This window comes from Polyodon spathula, chromosome 25 (assembly GCF_017654505.1).
Source record: "Polyodon spathula isolate WHYD16114869_AA chromosome 25, ASM1765450v1, whole genome shotgun sequence".
NCBI lineage: Eukaryota > Metazoa > Chordata > Actinopteri > Acipenseriformes > Polyodontidae > Polyodon > Polyodon spathula.
Window position 1 is genome coordinate 3,946,300 of NC_054558.1, and position 27,842 is coordinate 3,974,141.

General features: G+C 39.6%; 1 protein-coding gene and 2 long non-coding RNA genes across 6 annotated transcripts; 2 read left to right on the forward strand and 1 right to left on the reverse strand.

Annotated features, from left to right (window-relative positions):
* Positions 1-707: 707 nt before the first annotated feature.
* On the reverse strand, positions 708-27,842 carry LOC121299791 (synaptotagmin-2-like). 4 transcript variants are annotated; one of them, XM_041227861.1, is made up of 9 exons: positions 27,696-27,842; positions 11,701-11,919; positions 10,861-11,024; positions 6,517-6,639; positions 5,788-5,955; positions 3,198-3,365; positions 2,869-2,986; positions 1,914-2,047; positions 708-1,732 (listed from the first exon to the last, which is right to left on the reverse strand). In XM_041227861.1, exons 2-9 carry the CDS (start codon positions 11,891-11,893, stop codon positions 1,541-1,543), a joined length of 1,260 nt encoding a protein of 419 aa, XP_041083795.1. In that variant the 5' UTR covers positions 11,894-11,919; positions 27,696-27,842; the 3' UTR covers positions 708-1,540. The 4 variants fall into 4 exon arrangements, with proteins under 4 accessions (XP_041083795.1, XP_041083789.1, XP_041083794.1 ...); XM_041227855.1 differs by having other exon boundaries at positions 6,517-6,648; XM_041227860.1 differs by lacking the exon at positions 27,696-27,842 and adding an exon at positions 12,240-12,385 and having other exon boundaries at positions 6,517-6,648.
* Positions 6,582-11,854, forward strand: LOC121299793. The gene is made up of 3 exons (XR_005947473.1): positions 6,582-6,726; positions 10,940-11,083; positions 11,773-11,854. It is a non-coding gene; the product is annotated as an uncharacterized LOC121299793 (long non-coding RNA).
* LOC121299794 lies at positions 11,889-18,942 on the forward strand. The gene is made up of 3 exons (XR_005947474.1): positions 11,889-11,973; positions 17,892-18,045; positions 18,565-18,942. It is a non-coding gene; the product is annotated as an uncharacterized LOC121299794 (long non-coding RNA).

The window sequence follows — 27,842 nt, forward strand, 5'->3', positions numbered from 1 at the left end:
AGTGCTTGTGTGAATACGTGTTTGTCTAGAGTGGAGCTCTCAGTAAAATGCCCTTCAGTCTTGGAGGGTAGTATCCCTATTGAATAGGTAGAAGACATGGTTCCCAGATACATATATCCATCCGACCCCCCCCCCCCCCCCCCACCCACACTCCGCCTGTTGAGAGTCACATAACTTAGAATCAGGGTCCCAATATAAGGGACAAAATATTATAGACACTGTCATCCCTCCACTAAAGTCGGGAGTTTCCCCTCAAAGGGGTTTTTGCACCGTAAAAAACCGGCATTTTAATCAGGAGGATTAAAATTCCTGTGCGTTTATAGTTGACGCGCAAAAACAACAACAAACGTAGGACGCGCAAAAACAACAACAACACTTTCTTTTTTTTTTTCAAGCAATTACAGATTTTAAAAAATATGGCTGTTAGTTTATCCCTAAATCTTTTCGAATTGTATTGCATTGGACAGAAAAACAAATACAGAATTAACCATTGTGTATGTTCGTGTGTGTGTGTGTGTATGTATGTATATATATTTCAATATAAAATGAAGTAAAACACATCTTTGTATGTTTGTGTGTGTGTGTGTGTGTGTGTGTGTGTGTGTGTGTGTGTGTGTATGTATGTATATATATTTCAATATAAAATGAAGTAAAACACATCTTTGTATATGTGTGTGTGTGTGTGTCTGTATACACACACACACACACACACACACACAAAGATACAAGACTTTTTTTTATTTTGTTTTACTTCATTTTATATTATATTTCTGGATTTTAAAATATCGCTGCATGAAAATAGCGTCTTACTTTCTTCATGGTCACACACATCAAGCGCACAGCATGCTGTTAGATTATAATGTATCAATTTTCTATCAGTAACGTAAGCGTTTTTTTTTTCCTCTTTCTTACAAACATCCAACCACCGTTGTCTAGAAATGTGTTTTTCTTCAAATTCGTTTCTTTAAAGGGTTCGTTTTCAGAACTCTTGCTTTTCATTTTGACCCCCAAAAAGGTCGCGATGGTAAAGACCACTAACAACCAAGAAAGAACTAAACCGTCTCGCATCGTGGGTTTATGTCACCGCATTGCTTACCTTTGATACTAATTCACAGTATAAACTATCATACGTTCCCCCACCAGATGCAGGATGCATTTGCATAATGTTAGAGATGTCATTTTACTAATATACCTAGAAAATGCATGCCGTACATTGCAACCTTTTATCAATTCTTCCCAGAACCTTAAATAAAACACTCGTAACAATTTAAAACTGAAACTTGTGTGCATTTTAAACGTATAGAAGTGAACTGATAGATCCATCTCGTCCAGCTTACATGATTTGTTTATAGTTTAAATCAGATCTGTTTTTGATTATTAGAAATCATGTTGTGGTAGTTGTTGCTGGAGCTGCAATAGTTGCTGCGCTTTATGTAATGGTTTGTAACGTTTATCATGTTTTCTAGTATTGGTAATCCAGTAATTTCATGCAGTGTCTGTTAGTTTATTAGTTTGTTTGTTTGTTCTGTCACTCCTTTTTTTACTTCTTTTTTGCCAGTTCTGCGTCTATCTCTTCCTCGGGTTGGAGCGGGTGCCACTGTGCGATGGGTCGACGCGGGTTTGCCAGCATGTCGGAAAAGTGCCTGGAATTAATGCCTATTAAGATCTTGCCGATGGCATCGTTCTTGCCAATCTTATCATAATCCAGCACTGTGACCACCACTTGGATTTTCTGCAGAAAGAAACCAGATTTCAGTTACACCTGGCACACTCTGTCGTGCTATATTGCTTAAATAAGACAGTTAATAATAATAATAATAATAATAATAATAATAATAATAATAATAATAATAATAATAATAATAATAATAATACTATGAGACCTCAGTATAGCAGAGAGATGGAGAGGGTACCTGTATTTGCTCGAGGGGGATCTCGAAGCTGAAGGACTCGTTGTAGTAGGGATTCAGCGTGTTCTTCTTCACCGTCGTCTTCTTCTTCTTCAGCCTCTTACCGTTCGCCAGGAGGTGGATCTTCACATAGGGATCTGGAGTGGCGGAGAGCACAGGGATCAGAGGGCTGCAGCAACACGTACTGGGCACCAGCCCTGTCCCTTCCCAAGGTGCCCTGCATGTTGCGGGTCAAGAGCCGCAAATTGACGTTAAAAACCCCAGACCCGCGCCAGTCATTGCACGATCCATAACATTAAAGTCATAGGTAAGATTGGGTTTAAAGCTGGCTGGTTCCCGGCAGTGCGCAGGACTAGACCAGACCGAATAAGCATATGAATGTAGAAAGTGGATTAAACTGTTTGGGTGATGTAAAAAAATGAAGTTTGTCATTATCAGCATATGATTGTATGATTATATGTACACTCCATTCATTGATGGGTTCTTAATTCAAGCTGCAAATGATATCATTTTAAATTAATCAATGTTGCTGCTTTCTTTTTCTTTTACTGATTCGAAATTTAATTTTAATAATTTTAGGTCAGAGTGATCAGTGTCCAAAATGTTCTCAAGAGGGAGGGATACCCCTAACTCAAGTATGAAAATATGAAAAATACCTTCTTCATAATTCGACTTGCCAATCTGCCAGTGGCCAGTGGATGGTGCCCTACAGCTTCTTACAGCGAGATCAACAATATGAACATAACATTTACATAATCCTTTTCAGAGATTCCGTAAGAACTTTCCATCCAGCATTTTAATGTTCCAGGATGTTACCTGGGAGACAGTTGAACAGACATTCTAAATCCGAACGGACATTCTAAATCCGAAAGGACATTCTAAATCTGAACGGACATTCTAAATGGCTCTGTTGTTTTCCGACTTGCTGTGTCCAACATGTGGTCTCTCGTTCGTTCACCTGAGAGCCCACCCACATCCATCTTCTTCAGGTTCTTGGCTTCCAGAATGCAGACAGTGAGCTTCCCTGCCGTGGGGACATAACGCAGAGAGATGCAGATATCTCCCAGCTTCTCCGGCTGTGGAAACAAGCAGAAACCAGTTAGAGGGGGGGGGGGGGGGGGCTACACAGTACAAAGAAATACAACCTGGTTAAACACAATATCCACTAGGGGTGTGTGCTGCTACTTGTACATGTAAAACACATATGCGTGTGTAAAGCTTGTAATGCTTTTAGTGCGGGTGCTGGCATTAACCACTGGGAGTGCTAGCTTATCCTGCACTACCCACCTCCTCTTTCTCCGCACTCTCCAGGTCTCTCCACTCCTCAATGGGCTTTCCCAGATCCACAGTGTTCATGGGGACCTTCACCTCCCCGATGATGTCATGCTTTGAGAAGCGGTCGAAGTCGTAGATCGCCATCACCAGGGTCTTTCCTCCCAGTTCATCGTAGGGGATCTGGCGGGCAAACGTAAAGAGCAGGCAGATGTGACATGAGCTCTTCTCAATACAACACAGTTTATATACACTGGCTTCAAATGCCACCTGAGAGAGTTCAGTGCCCTCCCCTTAAATGATCTTGGCTATGAAAGCTTCTGATCCATATTGAATACAACTACTTGGTGCCACTTTGCAGTGCTACAGAGTCCCTCTGTCCATTTGACCTGTAATTTAAACAGCTATGAATTGCACTGTACTGTATGCCTCTCAAGACAACACTTGTGCTGTACAGTAATTCATATACTGCATTTTCATTAACCTTAATTAACTAATACATTTTTTAAAATGGTGAAAAAACAGTGTCAAATTTGACAAAGCTATGACCCAACAATTAACACCCTATTCCCAGAATCAAAATGCTGCACAATCATGGCAATTGTAGTGTAGCATCCATATGGTATAGATAATATGATTCAACGCTGCTTGAGCCAGGTCATCTGTTTGATCAGTTGTGTAGCATTAACATGGAATCTTCTCTTTGCATGAGAAAAAGAAGAGTTAATTAAAGGCTGGTGGAAATGCTTTGAGTCTCTTGTAAAGATTACAACTGGTTAATGAACAGATGCCTGCACTGCCTTCCATTCTCTCTGCTCTGGATGCGTTGCTAGAGTGTCTGCAGTTTTGCAGAAGCGATGTGCTAAGCAGAATCTCAGTGCCCTTGAAATCTCGGCAGCTGCTTGATTCCTGACAGACTGCTGTGTCAGCAGAAAGGGCAGGGCATTATTCTTGAGTCCGGGTTGAGTGCCACGGTTTTTAGCTTTCAAAATCAATGACTGCTGGCAGATTGGAGATATAGAGATTTGCAGATAAATTCAACACAAAACTTCACACAGAACTCTTTTGTGAAAACCCAGTAACGACATGATTGCTGGGCAAGGACTTGTGAGCTGGGCTTCAAAACAGTTTTAAATTGCCTATCTGTTACTTTATCTGTTCTATATCACACCTTTAGAGACAAACTTCTATCTTTCAACTTTATCATTTTATAGTTTCTTCTTTTTTAAAAACCTTAGGTTGTCAAATTATTTCACCCTTGTGTTTCTCCCCAGTTTAGAAAGACCTGTTATTTTTGCAGGAGAACTGAAGACCAGTGGCCGTCCTTTCATTCATCTCTTAAACCAATCGCCTCTTTACATCCAGGAACTCTGCCGCTAGCCTCTGGAGTGTAAAGAACAGCCCTGTGGGTGCCTGAGCTCATAGGAAGTCTGGCCAGCAGGGGTCACTGTGGTGCGCTGAGGAGAAACAGTCCCTTACAGTGTTGAAGATCAGCAACTTCGACCAGCCAGGGTGAGAACCTTTAAAGTTTCTCCCAACAGACAGGACGTTTAAACTGTTACATCATTAGCCTGTGTTTCTGTCAGTTACAGATGAGGTATTTACTTTATACACAGTGTGCTAATAGTAGAAAATAGCACCCAAATGCACTAAAAACATAATGTGCATAAAGGAACATAACACTAAATCAATTCCATAGCTGCTGCATTAGGCTTGTGATGGATAAGGGAAGTCATCACAATATTGATCAGTTCCTTATATATCTATAGCAGGGGTCTCCAACCCTGGTCCTGGAGAGCCCCTATCCAACGGGTTTTATAGGTGTCTTCACATCATCAGTGGCTAAAGATCTGGAACTCCTGTTAATCTTGACTAATTAAGCCAATAATTGGTTCAATTAAGTAACTGAGAGGTTGGTTGAAACAAAAACCAGCTGTAGCGCCAGGACCAGGGCTGGAGACCCCTGATCTATGCAGTACTGTACTATAACACTGTAAGGTGTAGTAAGTGTTTTCTTGTTATAATTGTGGTATTGAGAAAGGGGTGTTAGCCAGTCTTCAGTAATTAGGAAAAGAAAACTGCGGTCGAGAAATATAAACAAACCCTTGAAGAGTAATTGAGACTTCACACTGTCTAAGCACTTTAACAGGGGTCCAGATGGTGGGGAAACTCTTAGAATTACATGGCAGCTTTGGCAAATGACAGTGCTGTTAAGCCTTCATTTTTTTTAACTGGGAGTTTTCAAATGAACTGTTAACAGCTGATTAGTTAGTTGGCCATAAAACGTGTAAAGATTTATCAATTGTTTCAGAGAGGCAATTTTCATGGGTGTGCTGTGTCCCAGACAATTGCAATCTGAAAATCACTGTAATAACCCTGAACAGCAAACTAATGATATAAACAAATCAATCAATTATTTAATAGAGTAAGTTTTATTATATTCTTATTCATGAATTTGACTATTAGTTAACTTCAACGGCAAAACTGACTGCCCCTTTTCGTTTAAATATATTCATAGCAGTGCCTGCTGAGAACACCCAGCCGCCTCAATTAATCAGACTGTGTGTGTCTGTGGAGGCGAGCCTGCTCCAATGAGCTAGGATACCTTGAAAGTGAAGGTCTCGTTGAAGGTGGGGTTCAACGTCTTTTTGTGGACCTTGGTGTCGTACTTCTTCTTCTTGTCTGGCAGGACGAAGACCTTCACGTAGGGATCAGAAGTGCCACCTGTGTCCATGGAGATGAGGTCAGCTGCCTGGATAATCCCGACGTTCAACTAAAGAGAAGAAGCAAGCAGATCATTCAGGACTGAGGCAACAGCTGGACACGCAGGAAATATAGTCGCTCTTCTTGCAGAGCCATTGGCTGGCCGCAGCGTTAGCGACAATTAGATTTAAAACATACTGTCTGGATCTGACATGGTACCATGGGATGCAGTGTATATTTGGTTCGTACCATTCTCTCACTGGCATGGTTTGAGTGGTATGACTCAGGGCCTTTGGTGATTGCTAATACAATAACCATCCGTCCTTAATATGCTTTACTATAACTCGCTATAATTTACCACTCTTGCCTATGCTTTCCCATGCTTTCACTATGCTTTATTACACTCTGCTATTCTTTTGCTATGGAAATGTTTATAAGAGACTGCAACACATTACATTTGTTTTAACATGTGACAAACCTAAGAAAAATCGCACATTTACAGTAAAACCCTCAATAGTGCTAAATGTAGAAATACTAAAGAAACTGAACAAAATCAATGAAAACGTTTGTCTCGACTGTCTCCATCGTGAACTGCCGCTGCTTTTATTTTTCATCGAATGCTCCCTCTCACCTTGCTGTCCTGAAAGTCGTAATCGAGTGAGAACTGCAGCTTGCCCAGCTTCTCTGGTTCTTTCTCCTCCTCCTTCTCGTCCTCTTCAGTCAGCCCCGTCTCTGCATCGTCATCGTCATCGTCCTGTTTGTTCTGCAGGAACCAACCAGAGAGAGGACGAGGAGCTTAGAGAACATCTGCAGCTTCTGGAGCAGCACAACGCAGGACGAGGTACTGGCATGCTCCACTTACAAGAGTCCATCTCTGTCATTCATTTCTTCCATAGCTTTAAACACCCAATCAAAAACAGTTAGTCAAGTCAAGCACACAAACGTTTTGGCTTGAGCTTTGATTAGTGACTCATTTCTTCCTGATTACCTCTGTAGAGGAGTGCTTACCAAGGTTTTACAATACATTATAAAGACTGTATAATGGGGATCTTTTGGGTCTTTGATTGTATTGAATGCTTCAATTCATAATATGCAGATATAAAAAAAAAAAAAAAAAACAATGCTAAAGATGGATCTCCTCTGCAGATTTCTGGTACCTAATAACTTCATGTATTGTTCTGCAGTTCAAACTCACTCCTGAGGTCTTTCTGCAATCAGAACCTGTGACCTATTGTACAGCAAAGGACCCAGGATGAAGCTGTGTTTTTATTCTTTATAAATATTTGCATATTCTGAATTAACATAAAAAGTGAAGAACTGAAAGATTCCTAGTACAATAAAGAGGGGGCTGGTAATATTGTTAATGAATGAATAGGCGAGAAAATCAACCTAAGATGCAAGAGAGGGCTGCTTTAGCCTTTGAGCCTTTGTGCTTCCCTTATGCATCTCCTCTGAATTCCTGGTAGGGGAAGTTGCAGTCCTCCACATATGAGTCGACTGCTTAAAAATGACTTACTTGAAAAAATCAAATAAACTTTTCACGAGAATTTTGGGCCAGTCATAATTAAGAATTGAATCCAGGCTTAGGGAGCAGCAATTCATTCAAGGAAAATTATACTGTATTCTTTAAAGCTGCAGGTTGCCAATAAGATAAACCTGGACTAACATGCATCATAAAGTTTTGGATGGTGGCATCATGCTACACAAGGAAGATCGAATTTACAGACTGTTCTACAAAGGCAGCCAGCTGTAGAGGTTGAGGTTCTTTAGCACAGGCTCTAAGGTGGGAAATTCACTCTCTCTCTTGCAGATCTGCGGGCTACTAACAGATGAGCTGCATGGTCCATCTGTAAATCAGAGTGAGCCAATTCTTCCCTAACCTGAGTCAAATATGTATCTAGAGGCTTGTTGTTTTGGATGGACAAAATGGGCAAGATGCAGTGGAAACCATCAATCTGTTCACTAACGCTTTTTCATAAGTGCATCAGCATGCATCTGTCATATTAAAGCATCTTTCCTTAGATATAAGACATGTTCCCTATGTATACAGGGCTGTAGGCAACAGTTATAGAAAACCTGTCAACATATCCCTTAGGCTACATTATCATTTGCATACAGCTTTCAACCAAGATCATTTAAGCACTGGGTGCCTGTTTCTCACAGCTCATAATAATGGCTGAAAAAAAAAACTCTTCTTAATGTGTGAAGGGCTTGACACCCTAGCTCAGCCACTCAATGTAAATAAGCAGATTCTTAAGATCATTGAATCATTTGTTGCCATGAAACATGGAAATCTAAAGCTTGTATACTCGTCCCAATGTCAAATGTCCCCAGTCTGAATTAGGGTGCTACTTTCCATTGGTAGATATTATTAGTGCACAGCCGAGTCTGTTTTGTAATGATTGGCAGTGATCACACAGCAATGACTGGGGCATGATCCAGCAATGATTTACAGTATTAGCGAGGGCAGTGTTAAGCCTATGGTACAGCCCATGGCCACAGCGTGCAGTGTGTCAATAACTTGAACACAATTTGTTGTGTCACGCATGGTGTAGTTTTCAACCATTAACCGAGTGAACTTTAATGATATGTTGCAATGTGGCCAGAACAGCAAGAATGGTCAGAATTATTAAACCCAAACAGTAATGAGATTGAAAATTGACCAGAGTACTAAGTGCACATGGAAATTATTCAAGCGCATCTTGCCATTTTACTTACTTAATTTCTCCTAATATTTATAATATAGTTACTTTTTTTTTCTGCTAGCACTATAAAACTGTCTTGCACTGTGCTGGACACACCGCAGTATAGGGTTAAGCTGAGAGAGTTAAGAAAACATGCCTTTGAGAAAAGAAAAAAAAAAGCTTAACATTTTTTCAGCGTTTGATTTTCTGCCAAAATGTCAGCCTTCTCCTAATTCCCGAGATGCAGCATTTTGTGCGGCATATCAGAAGTGAAATACTAAGCAGCTTAAACTTGCCCTGAAGCATCTTCACCAACTCATCTTGTGAGAAAGGAAAAGCTCCAACAGTCACATCAGCCCCTCAGCTTAGTGCTGGGGGGCCGTACAGCCCTGCGTGAGCTGCGAGCCCTTTGCCGGACACCTACCGTAGCACAGCAATCCGGGAGGGTCAAGATACACAGCAGACAGATAGACATAGAGCGGAAGAGGAGAGCAGAGAGAGAGGGAGAGATTGAACTCACAGGCACAGGAAATACAGCAGGCAATCAACAACACGGCAGGAGAACGCAGAGAAATGAAACACTCGGCTTCTGATTACAATGTCTATTAGTGTGGAAACGCTAAATCCTGCAAAGACTTGAAAATAACAAGCAATACAATTAACCTTTCTAAAGCACATCACAAGAGCACTATATACCAATGCGACTGAGAGAGGCCAGTAAATGCAGTTGTGAAATGTTAAGGTAAAGTCACTGATATGCCATGGAGGTTGCTCACAACTGCCATTTCCTCTGTTTAAGAAATAACTTTAAGCATTTATGAATTGATCTTAGACGACCTAGTGTTACTTGGGTAAGGCAGTCCCACGATGAGTGTAATTCTGGGTCAGTGAAGCAAGTTGTTAATCATAAGAACTCAGTTGAAACTTAAAATGAGATAAACATGCCACAGTCTTTCGAGTTGTAACGTGTTATTATAATATGTTATAATAATAATTAACAAAGACTTCTCATCGTAGCTTTTGTCATTTCATTTTCTGGCCGCCCTTTTAACTAAGCCAGATTCTGAAACGTATCAGGACTCCAGAATGCATGCAATTCTCCTGGCATTACTGTAGTTAATAGACTGGGTTCTTCCCAGTCCAGGGAGTAAAGACAGATATGGAAGGACTTAATTGAAGTTTGCTAAATCCTAAACGCTGGTGATAACAAATTGCTATTTCAAACGCAACACAAAATGTAGGCCTAGAGGGCATAAACTAATGTTGGCAATCTGCTGGTTTGAATACTGTATGTGAGTTGGCGTTAATATAAGGCTAGTCCTGTAATTGTACATTATTTCAGTTTGTGATGTTTGTATAAAATGTTAGTCCTTGTGATGCCTTGAAGCCAGAAGCTGTTCAAAGAGCAATGGTGGCAAGGTGAGATTTTGTACCTCTGTTTTAAATTGTCAAAATTATCAATTTTATTTTTTACATTATTCATATTTATATTTACTGCACTGCACTGTGGCATTGTGTATGTTGCCTGGTTACCTGTTTGCAGTTTATAAATAATCCTTGACAAAATGGAAAACACATTTTCTCTCATACAACCGTTAAAACATGACAATTCCGACAGTAAGTGCTGTGTATCACACTTATCAAAACATTTATCAAGGAAATGCATGCAACATTTTCAAATCTATGCATCCTGCTTTGAATAGCTAAATGCAGCAAATAATAACAATTTGAAATGCATGTTTCAACAAAGTCTGTCATTTCTCCAGCAAACCCCAAAGCACAGGAATATACAGCTGTCATTTCTCACATAAAAACCTTATAACAGAAAATATCAAGAACATATCAAACATGTCTTGCTTGCCATTCAATTAGCTGCTGAAACTTTAATATTCTATGAATTTTAAAACAGTTTTTAAATTACTTCTGTTCTCAAAAGCCAACATTCCCATTACCAAAGGCCAATTCCTGGCTGTACGGGCATTTCTCTTCTAAAGCTGTCAAGACTTTTCAAGTTGTGTTGGTTAATCTGACAGATAGAAATATATCGTTGGAACTGCGTCATGGAAAAAGTGGGCATTCAATTTCTCTAGACTGTGGCACATGTTTTCCATAATAAAGGGAGATATACATGGCATGTCTAGTGTCTATAATACATTTAACCAAGGTGTAAAAACAACTGTTTTTTTAAGACTGACAACTATTTGAAAGCCCTTTTTGTTAATAGCACAGAGGTGGACTGCTCAAAGCCAGTAGAGGCTGCTTCTGCTGGCCCCCGGAGTTTGCTTCATTACCTGATCCCCGCCTTTCATGTTCTTCATGTTGAGGGCACCTTTGTCCTTCTTATTTTTTTTGTTCTTCTTCTTCTTGCAGCAGCACTTCTTGCAGATGCAGAAGCAGCAGGTGAGGAGCAGAAGGCCAGCAACCACGGCAATGGCTATGACAGCCCAGGGTGGCACTGTGCAAAGAGGGAAAAGAGAGGGGGGAGTGTTACCCTGAATGAAGGGCATATACGAGGTGGGTACTTGGCAGAAGGGGAATGTGAGTAGAGGTGTTGGACAAAGCACATCAAACAAATGTGGTGCAGCACTCATTCAATAAAGTAGATGTCCCTCACTGATTGATCTTCAGAACCTTGAACCAGTGCTGCTCTGGCTGTACACGGTTATCCTCCACCCCACTGATAGTGTTTTATGCAATCCTTGCATGGGAGTCAGGACTGTGAGGGGAAAGGGTTAATGAGACCAAGAGAGACAACCAGGACTGAAGGAGCTAAGGATGGAGCTGGGAGGTAAAATGCTACTTAACTGTAGGTGAATATTTAATAGGCATATTGCTCCCACTAAACATTGACAAATGTGGAATGTTAAATCATGCATGAGAACACTTGTATTTTTTTTAAAATACGATTTAGTCCTCTTTTAACCCTTTTTTTATACTGGATACTACAGTTGAAGTTGGTCTCTAGAAATGTGTTCTATGACAAAGCTAATCTTGTCTTTAGGTAGTGCGTACCAACAGAATGGCAATCATGTAATGAAAAGGTTGGGAACTATCTCAGACAACACTGCAGTGGCATCCAGAAAATAAACCACTGAATATAAATCCCACCCCCTGCCTTCCCTTCTACTCACAAGGAATCTTGTCGATCTCGTTGATGAACTTGTTCCTGATATCCTCGAAGATGTCTTTCTTGTTACCTTTAGGTCCTTCCACCTCAGTCGAGTTGTCAGCCACAGTAGACATGACCGGAGGAGGCATGGTCACTGTGTTGTTTTTGGGGGCCACTATGGGCTCAGGCTTCTTCTTGAACCAGCCCAAAGTCATTCTGAACTAAACGAGAGGGGGCTTCCCTGCAGAGAGGAAACAGAGACGCCTGGTTAAAATACGCACTGTGTACTTGCAAGGTAACGTTTTTGAATACCTTGGGCATTGTTTGTATAGCAAGGTTGCAGGACAATGTAAAAATGACATTTTCAAATCCTGCTGTATATCTCAGCGGTGGTGAATCCAACGTACAGAATTCCTTGATTAGAGCTTCTGGCATTAACACAATTAGCATAAAACTCACTGTGCTTGAGCTGCATGACTGCAAATATGTGATGGATGATGGATAGAGCTAAAGATGACTTGTCGACAATTGATTTAAATATGTTAAAAAAAAAAAAAAAACCTTTATTTTTCATGGACTGTTCAACACCATTCTTCGGCAGTTCGGAAAATGACTTTTTCAATAACGTATTAAGCGTCCTTGAGTACAGCATAGCCTTTATAAAATTCAGAAGCAGAAAAGGAAGAGGCAGTGGGCAGGAACTGTAAACGCAATGCTGATTTACAGCTGGAACATCTTTGACTCAAAGACATAAAAGGAAATAAGAGTTTGTTCAGAGGGGAAGCGTTTTATTTATGAAGCAGCTAGTTTGGAATATCACAGCCTCAGCTTCAGGTTATTCCACGTTACATATCCTGTGCCATGCATGTATACTCAACTGTATATCACTTCTGTACGATACAAAAATACAAAGTCTGAGATTTAATCTTCAGTAACTCCTTAAAAATGAGTTAATCATGATTGCAGAATCAGAGGTGTTGGGAATATTTGCATATTGTGGAGGCTAAGACTGCCAGCTTTAGAAAACCCAAAAACTCGTTGCAGACTGTGCTAACCTGCACCCAGGGTGTTTATCACTTACTGTACTGTATGAGTAGGGGTTAAAACAAAAAAAATCTATGGAAAAAGAGTCCCAATGGCTCTGTGAGCATTCCCTTCTGGAGATTGTGTTTAATGGCTTGTGATGTTGCAGTAATTATTGCCTTCATTAGCAATGCGTTGAACTGCCATGGTTTTGAGAGCGAGGAATTCACTTGCATTCTTTACCATAATATCGAATGTTTCAGTGGGTTATCTGAGGCAGTAATTTGCGTGCAGATGCGGAGCACACGTTTTTTTCTCAAGGTCAGCTGAAGGGCAGATGCACCAGTAAACACATTAAATGAGTGCTAACCAGGGTATTAAAATCAATGTTCTTACACAGCAATGTAAACCCTGGTACCCTTCTCTTGGTCATTTGCTTGCATTTTATAATTTGGAATACACAGCTATGAAAAGCTATAGTGAATAGTTGAACCCCTCTACAGAAGAGACATCAGGATGCAATGGTTCATCTATAGTTTTGATTCTGATGTGTTTAAACATCAGGATAATGTAAAAATAGTTACAATAAAAAAGCAAGTGAATAACCACAATATTGCTAGCACAACAGAAGGGAACCAGTAAAGGTTACTTAGTGGTAATACATTTGATTTTAAAGCACTGCTTTAGCACTCTTTAGTCTTATGCATTTACCAGCACATCAAAAGCATTATAAGCCAGGTTTCCATTCTCCCAATACCAATACTAGTCACTGCCCTTGTGCTGCCATTGCCTCTTAGTAAGAAACCATTGCACATCCCCTATAGTGCCAAAGCTCGGTTACTGCTCCATCCTTTTCATTTATTCTGCGGAAATGTCCTCCATTCTCTGTAGTTGATTCAGCATGTTTGGTTCACTTAATAAACCTGCACTTACTTTGCTGTTGATCTATTGCATAACACTGCATGGTCTGGTGATTCTTTCTCATTTCTACATTACCCTGTAATGGGAGTGGGTCCCTGCAGCATAATAAAACCATCAATATAAATGGCGCCCCCTCTATATGTTACAAACAGGCACAGCACTCTATATCAATTCGCTTTGCGGTTGCTCATTGAAGGAGTTTTGTATGAGTACACGTACTGTACATACAACAATGTATAAAAGTCTGTATTTCTTTTCATTGCACAATGCAGACGCACACAATTACTGTCAAGCTGACCCTGCAATGCTGTTGTGTCTCCTTGGAAGTCGCTAGGGCCTGGTTCTCTGGCGCAAACCGCTTTTAGAATCCACGTTGGCACTCAAAATACAGCTTGTTTCTTAAAATAGGATAGTGTTTGCGTGCATTACACTGAACACTGAGAACTGAACGTTGTATTCATAGTTTTTTTTTTTCCAAGTGTTCTTGGAAGACAGCATTAGCATGTGATGTGCTCCCTGCAGGACACTATCAGTTATAACGCATTTATTACAACAATGATTTTGGACTGCAGAGTAATAACATACTGCCATTAATAGGCACTGTGTAATTTTAGCATTGATATGGCGTTACCATATAAGTAAATGGTAACAAAGTTTTGTTCAGTAACATGTGTTTGAATCTAACTCAGGTCACCAGTGTGTCTGCATCACAAAAAAACACAGTTCTGCACAACTGGTACTAGTCTCTGAGAAAAATCTAGGGCAGTACATTAAATGTGGGTGTTTAAATTGGCTCACAGAGCTGTGAGTGGTTGCACTGCATTCACAAACACCGAATTTAAAATACGTGCACACACTGCCTGGTCAGAAATGATAAGGTTGCTAAAACTGCTTTAAATTGGTGTGGATTCTGGAATGTGTCACTTCTGATGCAATATTGAGAAGGCCTACAGAATCTAGACCTTTTATAGACAGCAGGAGAAGGACAGGGACTATCACATTTAAAATGCATGCCGTTTCAAAGAATAACCAGATGACTGCCCATTCTCAAAAGCAGTAGAGTTTTACAGGAGCTGATACTGAGTAGCATGAAATATTAATGGATTTGAAATATTGATGTCTCAAAATCACATCAGAGAACCCTCCAGGCAGCTACAGTGGTATTGATAATATGGATGCTCAGATCAATATTCGGTCACTGCAGGGGATGGACAAAGGTTGCTAAACAGCCTGCTCTGTTTTCACAAACAATATTCTGCACGCAGCCTTGGTGCTGTAGTTCTAATGGGTTATATAGTGTTGTCAGCTGTAAACAGTACAGCGAGACTGGCAGCGAGAGAATGAGGCACTACAAAAGCCCCCAGCAACCAAACACACACATACAGCATTTTTATATACACTAATGTGGAAATCAAGATAGCTTGTTCTGGAAATGTACTCTGTAAAGTTGAATAAATCAAAGTTGGTATCTATATTGAAAATTGTTGAAATGCAAAGGTCACAAAAGTCCCACTACCAAGTACCCTAAACCAGCAGTTGCCTCTGCATAAAACAACAGAGTCCTCCTAACTATGTAATAATCGCACTGTATCTGAAATGTATCGGATTACAGTCAAATGCAATCCAAACCCTGGTGAATACGGGTGCAAATCAAACACAATCTTAGAGGAAGGACCCTAAAAATGAAATGTAATAAAGTAGAAGGACCTTAATGTAATGTATTTGATAATATATAAAATGTCTCTATCTACACTGTAATAACCCTGTGATTACATATATGGTTGTGTGGTTATAATGCAACAACTTGCCTAATTACAACACGGGAAATGTTGTTGCTGTAGTTGCTGGAGTCTTTTGTAATTACTCTGCATTTACACATGTGGCTGTATGGTGACTTCATTGCTGCTCGGTACACAGTCATTGTCATTGCATTGCACCTGCATTGTCATTTAATATCATTTGGCAGGAGCTAGTGCATATGTCCTCTTTGCCACCTAGTCTCAAGTGACACATTTAAGTTCTCAAGTGATAGTATTGGCCTGTCTGGCTTGAAATGAGTAGGACTGGCTTGTCCTTGATAGCTGGGCCAGTGTGAGTGATTTTCAGGACTGGTTTAGCAATTAGCTCATGCTGGAGCCGTCAAGGAGGCACATTTTCAATAAAAGCCGCTTTCAAAGGCTCTGCAAGTCTAGAAGAGATCATCAGTGAGAAGCCTCCCTAATTACATTCCCCTCGTTTAAATACAAGCAAAAATGTATTACAAATTAGTGATCAAGGGGTTTGTGACGGTGGCTGATTTTGGTCTTGCAAGTAGCTAGCTAGTTTTACTAGAGATTTGTTTTTCTTTTTAACTGAAAATGTGTTGTTAGCAGCATCTTTCAGGTTACAATATCTAGCCAAAGTAGGGTGTCGAATGTGGTACTGGCACACAACAAGGGAACACAATGTTAAAAAGGGGTGTTGTTGAAAGGCTTCAACAGCAGGGGCATTGTTTTGTACTGTGTTTCATGCCAATACCAGAATCCAGCACTCTGCATTGGCTATGTTACACCACTGTATCAGACTTTATGCCAGTCCCATATGATCCTTGGTCAAATGTGACACATGATTTCAATCAAACGACTCTCTGCCCAATGCATCTCCTTTGAAAGCAGAGAGTTTCTCTTTACAACCTGGACCATTCAAAATCCGGTGGCAGTCTAAGCCTAAAATTGTTCTCCATGTGAGTTTAATGGCGGCCCTCATGCAGAGTGTGGACAGGGCCATTCCCCAAGGGAAACCTGTTCTAATTGAGAAGCCTCGCCCATCATAAATCATGCAAACCTCTCTGCCTGATTAGCACTCTGGCTGACTAGTGCCATTAATAATGCTGGAGGAATGAAGAATCACTGTTCAGCTGCTCCCTAACAACTGATAATTAAAGTTACTCTGCCAAGCAGCCAAACACAAAATATTACCACATGATCATCAATGGCAGTTAAGTGGCACTACAATGACAATGCGATGGATCTAGAAGCACAGGTGCAATGGTATGAACCACTGGTTGAGTGTTATCAGAGAAGTAACATACAGTAACAACGGTATCACCATGGAATTATACAAGTCTCAGTTCTATTGCAGTACCTTAGAACCATAGCCTTATATTAAGGATTCTTAAGCCAGATGGCAGGAGACACTTCTTTACTCAAAGTCTGGTGAGGTTATGGAATAGGTTACCTAACCACGTTGTTGATGCAGAAACATTTGGGATCCTTTTAAGTTTTGAGACTAAACAGCTACTAGGAACTGATGATCACATGCCCTCTCATTCGTAGATCTAAGTTCACATATCAATAGGAACTGATGATCACATGCCCTTCTCTCGTTCATAGATCTACGTTCTCATATCAATAGGAACTGATGATCACATGCCCTTCTCTCGTTCATAGATCTACGTTCTCATATCAATAGGAACTGATGATCACATGCCCTTCTCTCGTTCATAGATCTACATTCTCATATCAATAGGAACTGATGATCAGATGCCCTTCTCTCATTCATAGATCTATGTTCTCAATATCAATGTGCTACTATCAGGAGACTGTGCAATATTTGTTCCAGATACACTCTTTTTGTCAATTGCTGGCAATACTGTGGTCTGGTATTATAACAGTATCCAGATCTCCAGTAGCCTTTTGGTTTTTAGGGCACGGAAACACCCACCCTGCTTTGCTGTGTGGTGAGACACTGTCACTTTTCAATCTGAAAGGATCACACTCCAAATCTGACACTGCTAATGAGGGCATTGCTCACAAGGACTCATAAAATCACTGAGGAATAAAAATGACACCAGTCAGAAGGTCACAGAGAAAAGAGGCTAGTGGAGTTCCTAATAAATAATCCGACAGAGCAGAACCAGACAAAATCCCCTACCCAATCAATCTCAATATAAAACCATTATCTCTTAACAGGCAGGGTCCTTCACAAACTTTGCCCCTTCTCTCTACGTTATATTACAGTTTCTTCTATCCTCTGTTGCAGAAGGGATGACCAATTGAAATCCCTCGATAATGAGAAGTGTGCAGCACAGACAAGCCTTTATTTATTGTTAGTTTTTTTTAGTAGTCGCCAATTATTTTTTATTATTTTCTCCCAATTTAGAATATCCAATTATTATTTAGGCTCAACTCACCTCTGCCACCCCTGCGCTGACTCGGGAGCGGCGAAGACGAACACGCGCTGTCAACCGATGCGTGTGCCGTCAGCTGACCGCTTCTTTTCACACTGCAGACTCTCCATGCAGTCATCTCAGAGCTACAGCACCGGAGGAAAAACGCAGCTCCGGGAAGCTTACAGGCAAGCCCGCAGGCGCCCGGCCAGACCACAGGGGGCGCTGGTGCGCGGCGAGCCGATGACACCCTGGCCGACCTAAACCCGATCTACAGTATGTTTAGTAAAATAAAATCCATTTTCAAGTCTAGTAAAATGAGACTGTGAAAAACATCAGTTTAATTGTACAAATGCATTTCTTTTTTAGTTGTGTTGGATTTTATGATTGAGTATTGAGATTATGGATCATATTTACTCATTTACCATTACAAATTCAGACCTTTATAACAGAATAGTATATAAAAAAAAAATTAAAAAAACTTCAAAATCTAATTATATAGTATATCGTCACTCAAGCACGAACTTTGTACAAAGGCACTAGTGGTAACAGATATTTATTACATTATTTTGTTTCATGAACTGTGAAAACACCTTATACAACAAACAAGCATTACTCTTCCTCAGAAAAACATCAATGATGCTTTTTACAGTCACTCCGCGGGGAAGTACAAACAATCAGCAAACCATAAAAAGTTACACTCAAATAGTGTTCAAAGAAGAACAGGAACAATATATTTTTGTTTTATAAGACCAGTGAGAAAATGTTATACTTGTGACATCTGTTTCATTACAGCTCAGAGAGAGGTTGAGAAGGTGATGATACATCAGGTTTGAAGTTGTATATGTTCCCGCTGAATTGGGAGAACATCCGTGTTTTTTGTTCTATGAAACAAGCAACTATCAACAAGGGGAGAAGACTGGAAAAATAAAAAGAACATCTATAAAAAAAGAAAATAAAGAAGAAAAAAAATCACAACCCTCGCTACTTCAACAGTGAAATGGTACTGTACGTGGTAGTTTTAATAATGAAACAATGAAACAGTTTTGATAATGATACTGCACAATATAAAACATAACATCAAAAGGTTTTTGAAGAAGAAAGAAGGAGGGTGTGGCAGAGCAAAGCTCTGCTATTTTTAAATTGGCAGGGATGGGGTTAATTTCCCCTACCTGCCTGGGCTTATTATGTTCAGGTGGCTGGGGTTGATTAGTTGATTAAATGATTAACTTAATTAACGATCAATCAGCGCCCAGCCACCTGACATAAAAGGAGGCCTCTGCTTCTCATTTGGGAGGAGGGAGTTGAGGAAGCAGGTTGTTGTTGTTGTTGTTGTTGTTGTTGTTGTTGTTGTTGTTGTTGTTGTTGTTGTTGTTGTTGTTGTTGTTGTTGTTGTTGTTGTTGTTGTTGTTGTTGTTGTTGTTGTTGGTTTGATTCCAGTGAAGGCATTGCCCAGCCTGGAAACCTTATTTTTTTTTTTTGTAAGTTTTGTTTTGTTGTCTTTCTATTTGTTTGAAGAGTTTTTATTTTGCCCTTGCTCACTTTCATTTTTGTGTTTATTTATAATAAAATAGTTATTTTTTTGAACTTCAGACTGTCTCTGGGCCTCTATCCACTCACCAGCTTGCCACAGAGGGGTATATATTTTCAATTAAAGATAAGCCTGCCTTTTTAAAATGTAAATTGATAGCGTGCAGATTTTTTTAGCAGGCATGGAGAAATCGTCTGGGCAACAATATTCTCACACAACGACCACAGGATACACTTGCTTTTCCTATTAAATATAATACCATAGCTGGCATCCTCGTCATGTTGTATCTCTGCATAGGACCTGTTCCCTTGCTATTTCACAATCAGATAAGTCAGTTAGGTCATGTGAAAGCAGCATTTCTCTGTGCTGTATTTTATTCCTATAAACTATTGTAGTTGAAAAGCTTCAGTTGTGACACCTGCTGGTGAAACATTGTATTTCAGTAGTACCCTGTGCCAAACCAGATCCTAATCAGATAGTGTGCAGAAGATGCAGAACAAGTTAACTAAACTGCATATTGCATTGACTTCAGTTTCATCGTGGAGAGTACTGTGCCATATTTTATAGCTGGGTTGGGCTGCAACTGTACTTTACATTGAAGTACAGTTCCTAGTCTGAGCACTTTTCCACGTGGGGAAAGCCAAACATTTCCAGGTCATTCGGCCCATCTTGCTCGTTTGGTTGTTAGGAGCTTATTGATCCCAGAATCTCATCAAGCAGCTTCTTGAAGGATCCCAGGGTGTCGGCTTCAACAGCATTAGTGGGGAGTTGGTTCCAGACCCTCACAATTCTCTATAAAAAAAGTGCCTCCTATTTTCTGTTCTGAATGCCCCTTTATCTAATCTCTTTTTGTGACCCCTGGTCCTTGTTTATTTTTTCAGGTTGAAAATGTCCCTTGAGTTGTCAGTTCCTTTTAGAATTTTGAATGCCTGAATCAGATCGCTGCGTAGTCTTCTCTGATCAAGACTGAAGAGATTCAGTTCTTTTAGATTCAATTATTATGTCTACATATAACTTGCCTTTTAAACCCGGAATAATTCTGGTTGCTCTTCCTTGCACTCTTCCTAGAACAGCAATATTATTTTTGTAGCGAGGTGACCAGAACTGAACACAATATTCTAGATGAGGTCTTACTAATGCATTGTACAGTTTTAACATTATTTCCCTTGATTTGAGTTCAACGCTTTTCACAATATATCCAAGCATTTTTTTGGCCTTTTTTAAAGCTTTCCCACATTGTCTAAACATTTCTAAGTCAACAAACTCCCAGGTCTTTTTCCTAGATTCCTTCTTTAATTGCAGTGTCTCCCATATGGTAATTATAATGCACATTTTTATTGCCTGCGTGCAGTATCTTGCACTTTTCTATATTAAATGTAATTTGCCCATCTCTACCTTTGTAAAGCTGACCATGCCTGAGAAGTTCTTTCGCTTTCTCTTACCTGAGGGCAAAATTGAAACATGCATTAAATTGCAATTTAAACCTATGGGGAAAAGACAACGGGAAGTAGATACCTGTCTTGCAGATTAAACCCCCCTTCATTATATCCTGCATATGCAGATCATATTCATTTTCATTTTATCACAACATGCCTGCAGCAATGTTGTTTACTACCAATGAAAGCAATGATTCTGGACTATTGTATATGCCACCAATTTTGTGATGAAGGTCGTAGTAAATTATAAGACTGTACGATGTGGTCTGTGCTTTAGTAGTAATTTGGTTCAGTGGCAACAGCTGAAATTGAACATAGCAAGTTAAATGAATAAGCTGGAACATTTGAAAGCAGGGATAATTGCTGCACAGCTCGGTACTTTTAAAGTTAACAGGAGGTACTGGGTGTTCATCCAAGGACAGACATCAGATCGTGGTGTGGGGTTTGCAGTTGCAGCCTAACCTTGTTAAACAGTATGAAAAATACAAACGGGTGGTGATTACAATATAATGCATTCACAGAGTGAGTATAAACCAGAAGAAGAGGGCAGCAGCTCAGGCCACGATAGCATTTCAGTCTTGCATGTGTTTTGAGCACGCCGAAACTCTGAAGACTGGAATTGTAGTTTTGTCTTCGGATCTCAGACACCTTTCCAGTAAACCCAGACATTCCCACAGTGCCTGCAGGTTCATATTGAGCTCCCTGTCTCTAGTATTATTTACAGACCTACAACCACCTTTTGATTACAGCTGATAAAATCTTGATAGAGTTTTCACTTATATCACTCTCCCACAACGCTCCTTATTGCATCTGCTTTCCACGGCTTTCCCTCTGCTGCAATAAAACCCAAACTATAACAAGTAATGAATAGGGCTGTTTGCACTTGGATCGCAAAGAAAATAACTTTTATTATCAACAAGGAGAGCTAAGATTTGTAGTAATGAGCACAAATTGCCTTAAATACCAGATGCTGGGTACAATAGCATATGCAGCTGCTCTTAAGTGTTATTATCTGCACATCTTGTTCAAAATCAGTTATTTTACAATTCTCTCACAACAAGTTAGCAGTTACATCTGTGTTATGAAATCTAGAGATTTACATCTCCACATTGAAACCAGACCCATACTAATGTACTTATCTCTTCTAAATTGTTAACACAAACACTTCTGAACCCAATGACTTGAAGATGGTACTTTTTTATATAAAACATTTGAGAATTTAGTTTGCAATGAACAACAAGAGATCGAACTATGAATGACATCGTTTTTAAACCATTTCTTCACACATCTGTGGGTCATTCGGTGACTGCACTTTGCAGAGGGAGTCTTTGTGATGTCCCTTTTTGATCTGTATATGTCAGATATACGTATTTGGAATTCTATTGAAAGGCAAGGAGATTCACTTGTCATCTAATGCAATATAATATGCTATTCTCTATTCCTGCAGTATGTTTATTTGTGTGTGCTTTTTTGTAAGATGCCAACAACAATGTCTGGCTAGTCATCCTCTGCCAAGGAACAGCCCAAACTGTGCAATTTACTGTGAGGCAGGGAGAGCGGCAGGTAACATTTGCTGACTCACAAAGCTGCTGCTTCGCGATCATTAATGGGTAAGCCTGTCCTGGGGAGGGGGCATTTTACAGAGGAACAGCGGAGCGTCTGTCTGTATTGAGTCTGACCTGTGCACTGGGAGGAAATCAAAGGAACCAACCCACTTCAATTAGCGCCCTGGCTTATCTGATTAGAGTGAGGCAGGGTAGACAGATACAGGATTTATCACCAGCGAAGGCGTTATTATTGTATATACTGACTAACATTTAACACAAACTGTGTTGTCCATAATCAGACATTTAACATAATTTCCATTAGTTCAGGACAAACTCCCACGACACAGAATGTAAATATGGTACAAGATTAAACATTTGGCAGCCTCAAACCTCTGGTTCACCATGGGATCATTTTAAAAAGGTGGTGATTGGGGGTGGTGGAGGAATGTGAAACAATTGAACAAAAAAAAGAGCTTACAACAGGTAAATTTATATTCTTTTCAGTCCTTAAGGGGATGTAAAGTGTGTGGGGGGGGTGTGTGGTCTTTTCTCCCAAACTTGTTAATCAGATAATGGCCACATTTTTTTCCCATCCCAAAATCTCAGCAAAAACATAATTTTCATACCATTGATCTTAGAATAATGTTTTGAATAAAGTCTTGCCAATCCAGTGTAAAGCACACAAAAGCTGGCCTAGCCATTGTCTGTTACTGTTTTAAATTTAAACAACTCCAGACACAAAACCGTTATTAAGAACACAACTTTCTTTTAAATAATTACACTGGCAAAATAAACTTTTCGTAGGATACCTCTAGGTAAAGAAAGCTATCGGGTAAATCTAATTCAAAACAATCCTTCAGAAGTCAGTGTAAAATTAAGGTACTCATTAGTAGATTGAAAATCACATTTTGTAGAAAAGGCAGTCAATCTCTACAGAATGCTGTTTGGAAGGGAATCTAAAAGTGATTTACAACTGTTGCCGTGTTGCGGTTTAATCAACTGTCTCTCCCATGGAGAGCCAAGTGAATCTAGCTGACAAAGCCAAGTGGTACAATGTCCAAGCAATACCTAACCTGGCTGGACAAGGGGATGCAAACTGAGACACTTTCAACGCAATGCTAAACATAGATGGGAGCTGGTGACAATGAAAGAATGATTCTTGGTGATGAATCTCCCTCCCAACCTGTGAGGGCGCTGTGTAAAGGGAACAGAGTGCCCTGGACTGGATGGCCTGACAATTCATTCCCAGGGTTAGCTGGAAGTTGGCCATCTTGCAAAGGGGCACAGTTGCGGTATATTAAATCATCGCTCTAGAGGGAAAGCGACGTGGCAACCTCAGATTGGAGGAGAAACGTCTGCACTCGCTAACCAAGGGGAAGTGACTGAGGGTACAAAAGGGGACGTGGCTACGTGATCTGATTCTTTGTTTATGATAAAGAGAACTACTGAAGGACGAAAGTAAAATAACCGTGAGTGTTTAGTGTTTGTTTGTTTTGTCAAGTTTAATTGTACTGTTTTTTATTTATTAGATGGCGAACACGATCCGGAGCTGTCGCTTAAGGCCAGCAGAAACCCAAGCAACACTACACCGTTGTTCACGGATTCATTGTCTATTCACCACTTGCATGTTAGCACTCACTGTGGACTTATGATCGTGTGTGTATCTTGTGTGTGTTTAATAGCTGTGTTTAGTATTTCAGGACTGTAACACACAGTAAACAGCACAATACACATTGCTGTGTATTGCCTGGGATTATTATTTGCGGTCACAAACAACCAGGATTACAAACCCTCCCCCAAATTTTTTGGATTGTAATCACTTGTTTGTCTTTACTTGTGCACCACATCACTTCAAAACCTGCGCACTGCAAATCAAATTGCCACAGAGCGTTTTAGGTGAACAGCCCTTTATGGAATAGATGGGTCTATTCAATTGATTTAAATGGGGACAAATCCAGTTGCTTCAATCAATAAAGGAGAACCTGCCTTGACAATTTACACTTCGTTACAGAAACTCACCTATAATTTTCATAACCTTGGAAAGGTCCTTATTTTAATGAATAACGACAGCATTTAGATCCACATGTATTCAAATGTCCCATTAATGCAATTTAATACAATCTGACTTATATAACCCCATTTTCCATATCTTAGCCTTCTCTTTACTATAGAAAGTCAGTGAGCTTGTTTGACATTCCAGTTGATATTCATTCCTCAATGGAAATGTTAGTTAAAACCACATCACTTCACTCAATAACCTGCCTCAATTACATCTTGCAGCTGTAGGAGGTTATACAGTTAGTGACTGGCAGCAAAACAGAAACATTGGGAAAAATCATTTAAGATATGCCAGGAAACACTATGTAAAATAAATACATCTGCAGGATGAATAGTATCCATCTATTTCAATGTATATCTCTCTGTCCACTGTATATAGGGTCCCATACAGTATGATAAATGCGAAATGCAGTATGAAAATACAAATTAAGTTCTGCATGTATACTGCTTTGTATTCTTGTGACTGCTGCATGATCTGTTCACAATGACTAATTAACAAAGAAAATTTGTTTGCAAAACTATACAGCAATGAACACCAGAGCGCTCATTCTTACAAGAGTTTAGTTGCTGAAGGTAATCTCTAGCTTCAGGGCATTCTACCAGCCTGTTAAACTGGGTGTCAACAGACAGATTTCTTTACTTCTCTTTTTTTAATAGAAGTGTGTCTGATCTCTCACATGCTGCAGTCTCTCCACAACTTTGGAAGACAGAGCTGAAGCCTCACTGCAAGTACTGTCCATGTCACCTCAAGACACGGCTAATATAGGATTGAAGTTTCATGGGCCAAGGTATCTATTCGAATAATCAGAGCAATAACCTGTTAACGGTCATTAACTTTTCAAAGAGATCGCAAGATGTTTTGGTTGAAATTATTTTAGTTAGAATTTGCATATGCAGTTGACAGACTACTGTACAGCTATTGTATAGATATTCTCAGTAATTGATGAATTGGGATTGAAAAAACTGTTAATGTAACTGACTAAAGAAAGAACAAGATTAAGATTACAGTAGTGTAATATTCTTCACTGTCAAGCCCTCTATTCATTCCTGTTTGAAGCAGAAGGGAAAGTACAAGGTCGGCACGACAATGAGAATGAAAACAGAACTGGCAGAAAGAGCTCTTTTGTTATGGGGGCTAATGGTGAGCCCTTTATTTTACTTTCTCTTGTTCTCATGCAATAGAAATCATTGTCACAAGTTCTGTTCCTTGAAGTGCTACAGAAGGACTGGGGTAATCTATTTAGATCACTAATGCTATTCTCTGAACATTATTACAATATGGATAACGTTAGATCAGATTTGGATCTGGGATGACATGTATCATTTTGATCCTATTGCTTGTATTATAAAACCAGACCAGTGTGTCTGGTTCTTATATTACTTGAGTATTCCTCCAATAAAAAGGTGCTTGAAAACACAGTGAAGAATACTTGTGCTAAGAATTTCAAAGAGTATCATTCCAGGAGAGGACCTTTGTGAGATGCAAGATGCTGTTCATAGCAGGGAGATTCTAATGATACAGTGATGAAACATGAACACACAAACACACACACACACACACACACACACACACACACACACACACACAAATGCGATGAGGTTTAAAAGGGTTTTTTTATCCCTTTTTAAAAGGTTGGAAGAGAAACAGTCAGTCTCACTTCACAGAAGAGTTTTGAAAGGAAGACATATGGATGGATTTCAGATAAAAGAAGCATCATTGCGAAATGGAAAAAGGCCCATTTCAAAGTTCTGGTTGAGAATCGTTGATCCACCAAGGGAGCCAATACTTCATATACTGTATTCAAAGAGTGGAAACATGGACAGCATAACACTTCTGAGGACTTTATTTTGAAGCAAGTTCAGGGGTTATTTTGCTGAGAGGAATACTGCTATTTTAACAAAACAAAACTAGCAAAAACACTTTTAGTTGGAAGAACAGCTAAATTATTGTCCTGAGGAGTTTGGTGAACTGAACTGAAAAAGTTCATCGGTCTACGTCCTTGTGAAAAGATGGACGCCTTCCATAAGACGAATGATGACCCAATAAACATTGGAAGCAATAGCACAGCAGCACCATCTATAGGTAATCCCAGTATCTTGACTACCATCATTTGGTTTCTCCACCTCTCAAGGTTCAATGCTTTTCAACCACGCTCCAAACGCATCACTGTGGGAAATATCTGAAAGTGGCTCCTAAGATCATGTTCAAACATTTTAGATGAATCTTATGTCCCAATAAATGTATGTGCAACATAAAATAAGTATACTGTATATGGCATCCAATCTCCCATAAGAGACTTTTCCACTGGGGTGATTTGTAAACTGTATATATATATATTCCTACTTGCCATGTCACTCATTTCAAGCTATCTGCTATAGTACAGTACATAGTATTATTAGACTCAATTATCTATGGCAAGTAGCAGCAACATCACATTTGTTTTGCCCTTGGATTTGCCCCTGTGTTCAGTTGTAAACCAACCTGGACATGTTTCTTATGGTAAAATCACTCTGGAAAGCACTGTCAACTTCAACAAGATCCCCAGCCAACTCAACACCCTTTAAGTCTCAATTATTTGTATGATTTAGCAACTCATACTGATGCATAAGAAAACATTTGAAAAGAATATATATATATATATATATATATATATATATATATATATATATATATATATATATATATATATATATATATATATAAGATTTGCGTTCCTTTAAGATTTGCAAGGAAATTGCGCTTTAACTTAATTTTACACGTGGGCTGTTAAGTCAAAATATCTAATTTCTGTCTGTCGCAGTGTGCTTTTAAAATAGTGTGCTTGTGAAAATGAAATGTGCCTAATTATATTTTAAATCTGCACTTAATTATAGAATTTACATCACCTTATGCTGGCACTTTTAAACTTCAAGCTGGAACATATTCAGAGGATCAGTTCAAGAAGTGGTAGGTCTACAGTTAAATTCCAGTTTACCCAGTGGAGGCCACTGGCTGGTTTTCATTTGACCTTTAGATTCTAGCAGCTGTTCTTTTATTCAGTATTTACCTGTGCTGCAAAAAACATGAATTTTTATTCATGTTTTGTAACATGAATAAAACAAACAGCAGGAAAATAAATGCAATAACATTGTAAAGCTAAATGTTCAGTACAGGACAATGCTGCAGTAAGCTACAGTGTTTCTCCAAGCATCTATTTGAGGATGTGTCAGATGTACACATTGGCAGCCTGTGCAGTTTGTAACTGAACCAACCAACACATTGCTCAGCATCCCATAACTTCCAGTAAACGACCTGCCTAGGTCATCAGAGGGTGTTCATTCCAAAAAGGGTTAAATAAAGAGGGTTCCCCTTACCAGTGTCTGTTCCTTTGTCTGGTCCTCTCTTGATGGGCCGACCCATCCAACACTGGCACTGAGGGTTAATGTTTCAGTGTGGTACCGTCCCCTGGTCCTTTTCCATTAGCTCTACAACCGCAGTCCCTCTCTCTCTCTCTCTCTCTC

Coding starts and splice junctions, on each gene's coding strand:
- LOC121299791 (XM_041227855.1), bottom strand. CDS start 11,893: ATGACTTTGGGCTGGTTCAAGAAGAAGCCTGAGCCCATAGTGGCCCCC. Junction 2,048..2,868: donor GGATGTGGGTGGGCTCTCAG/GTGAACGAACGA, acceptor CCGCCACTCCAG/ATCCCTATGTGAAGATCCAC. Junction 1,733..1,913: donor TCCCCCTCGAGCAAATACAG/GTACCCTCTCCA, acceptor TTCTTTCTGCAG/AAAATCCAAGTGGTGGTCAC.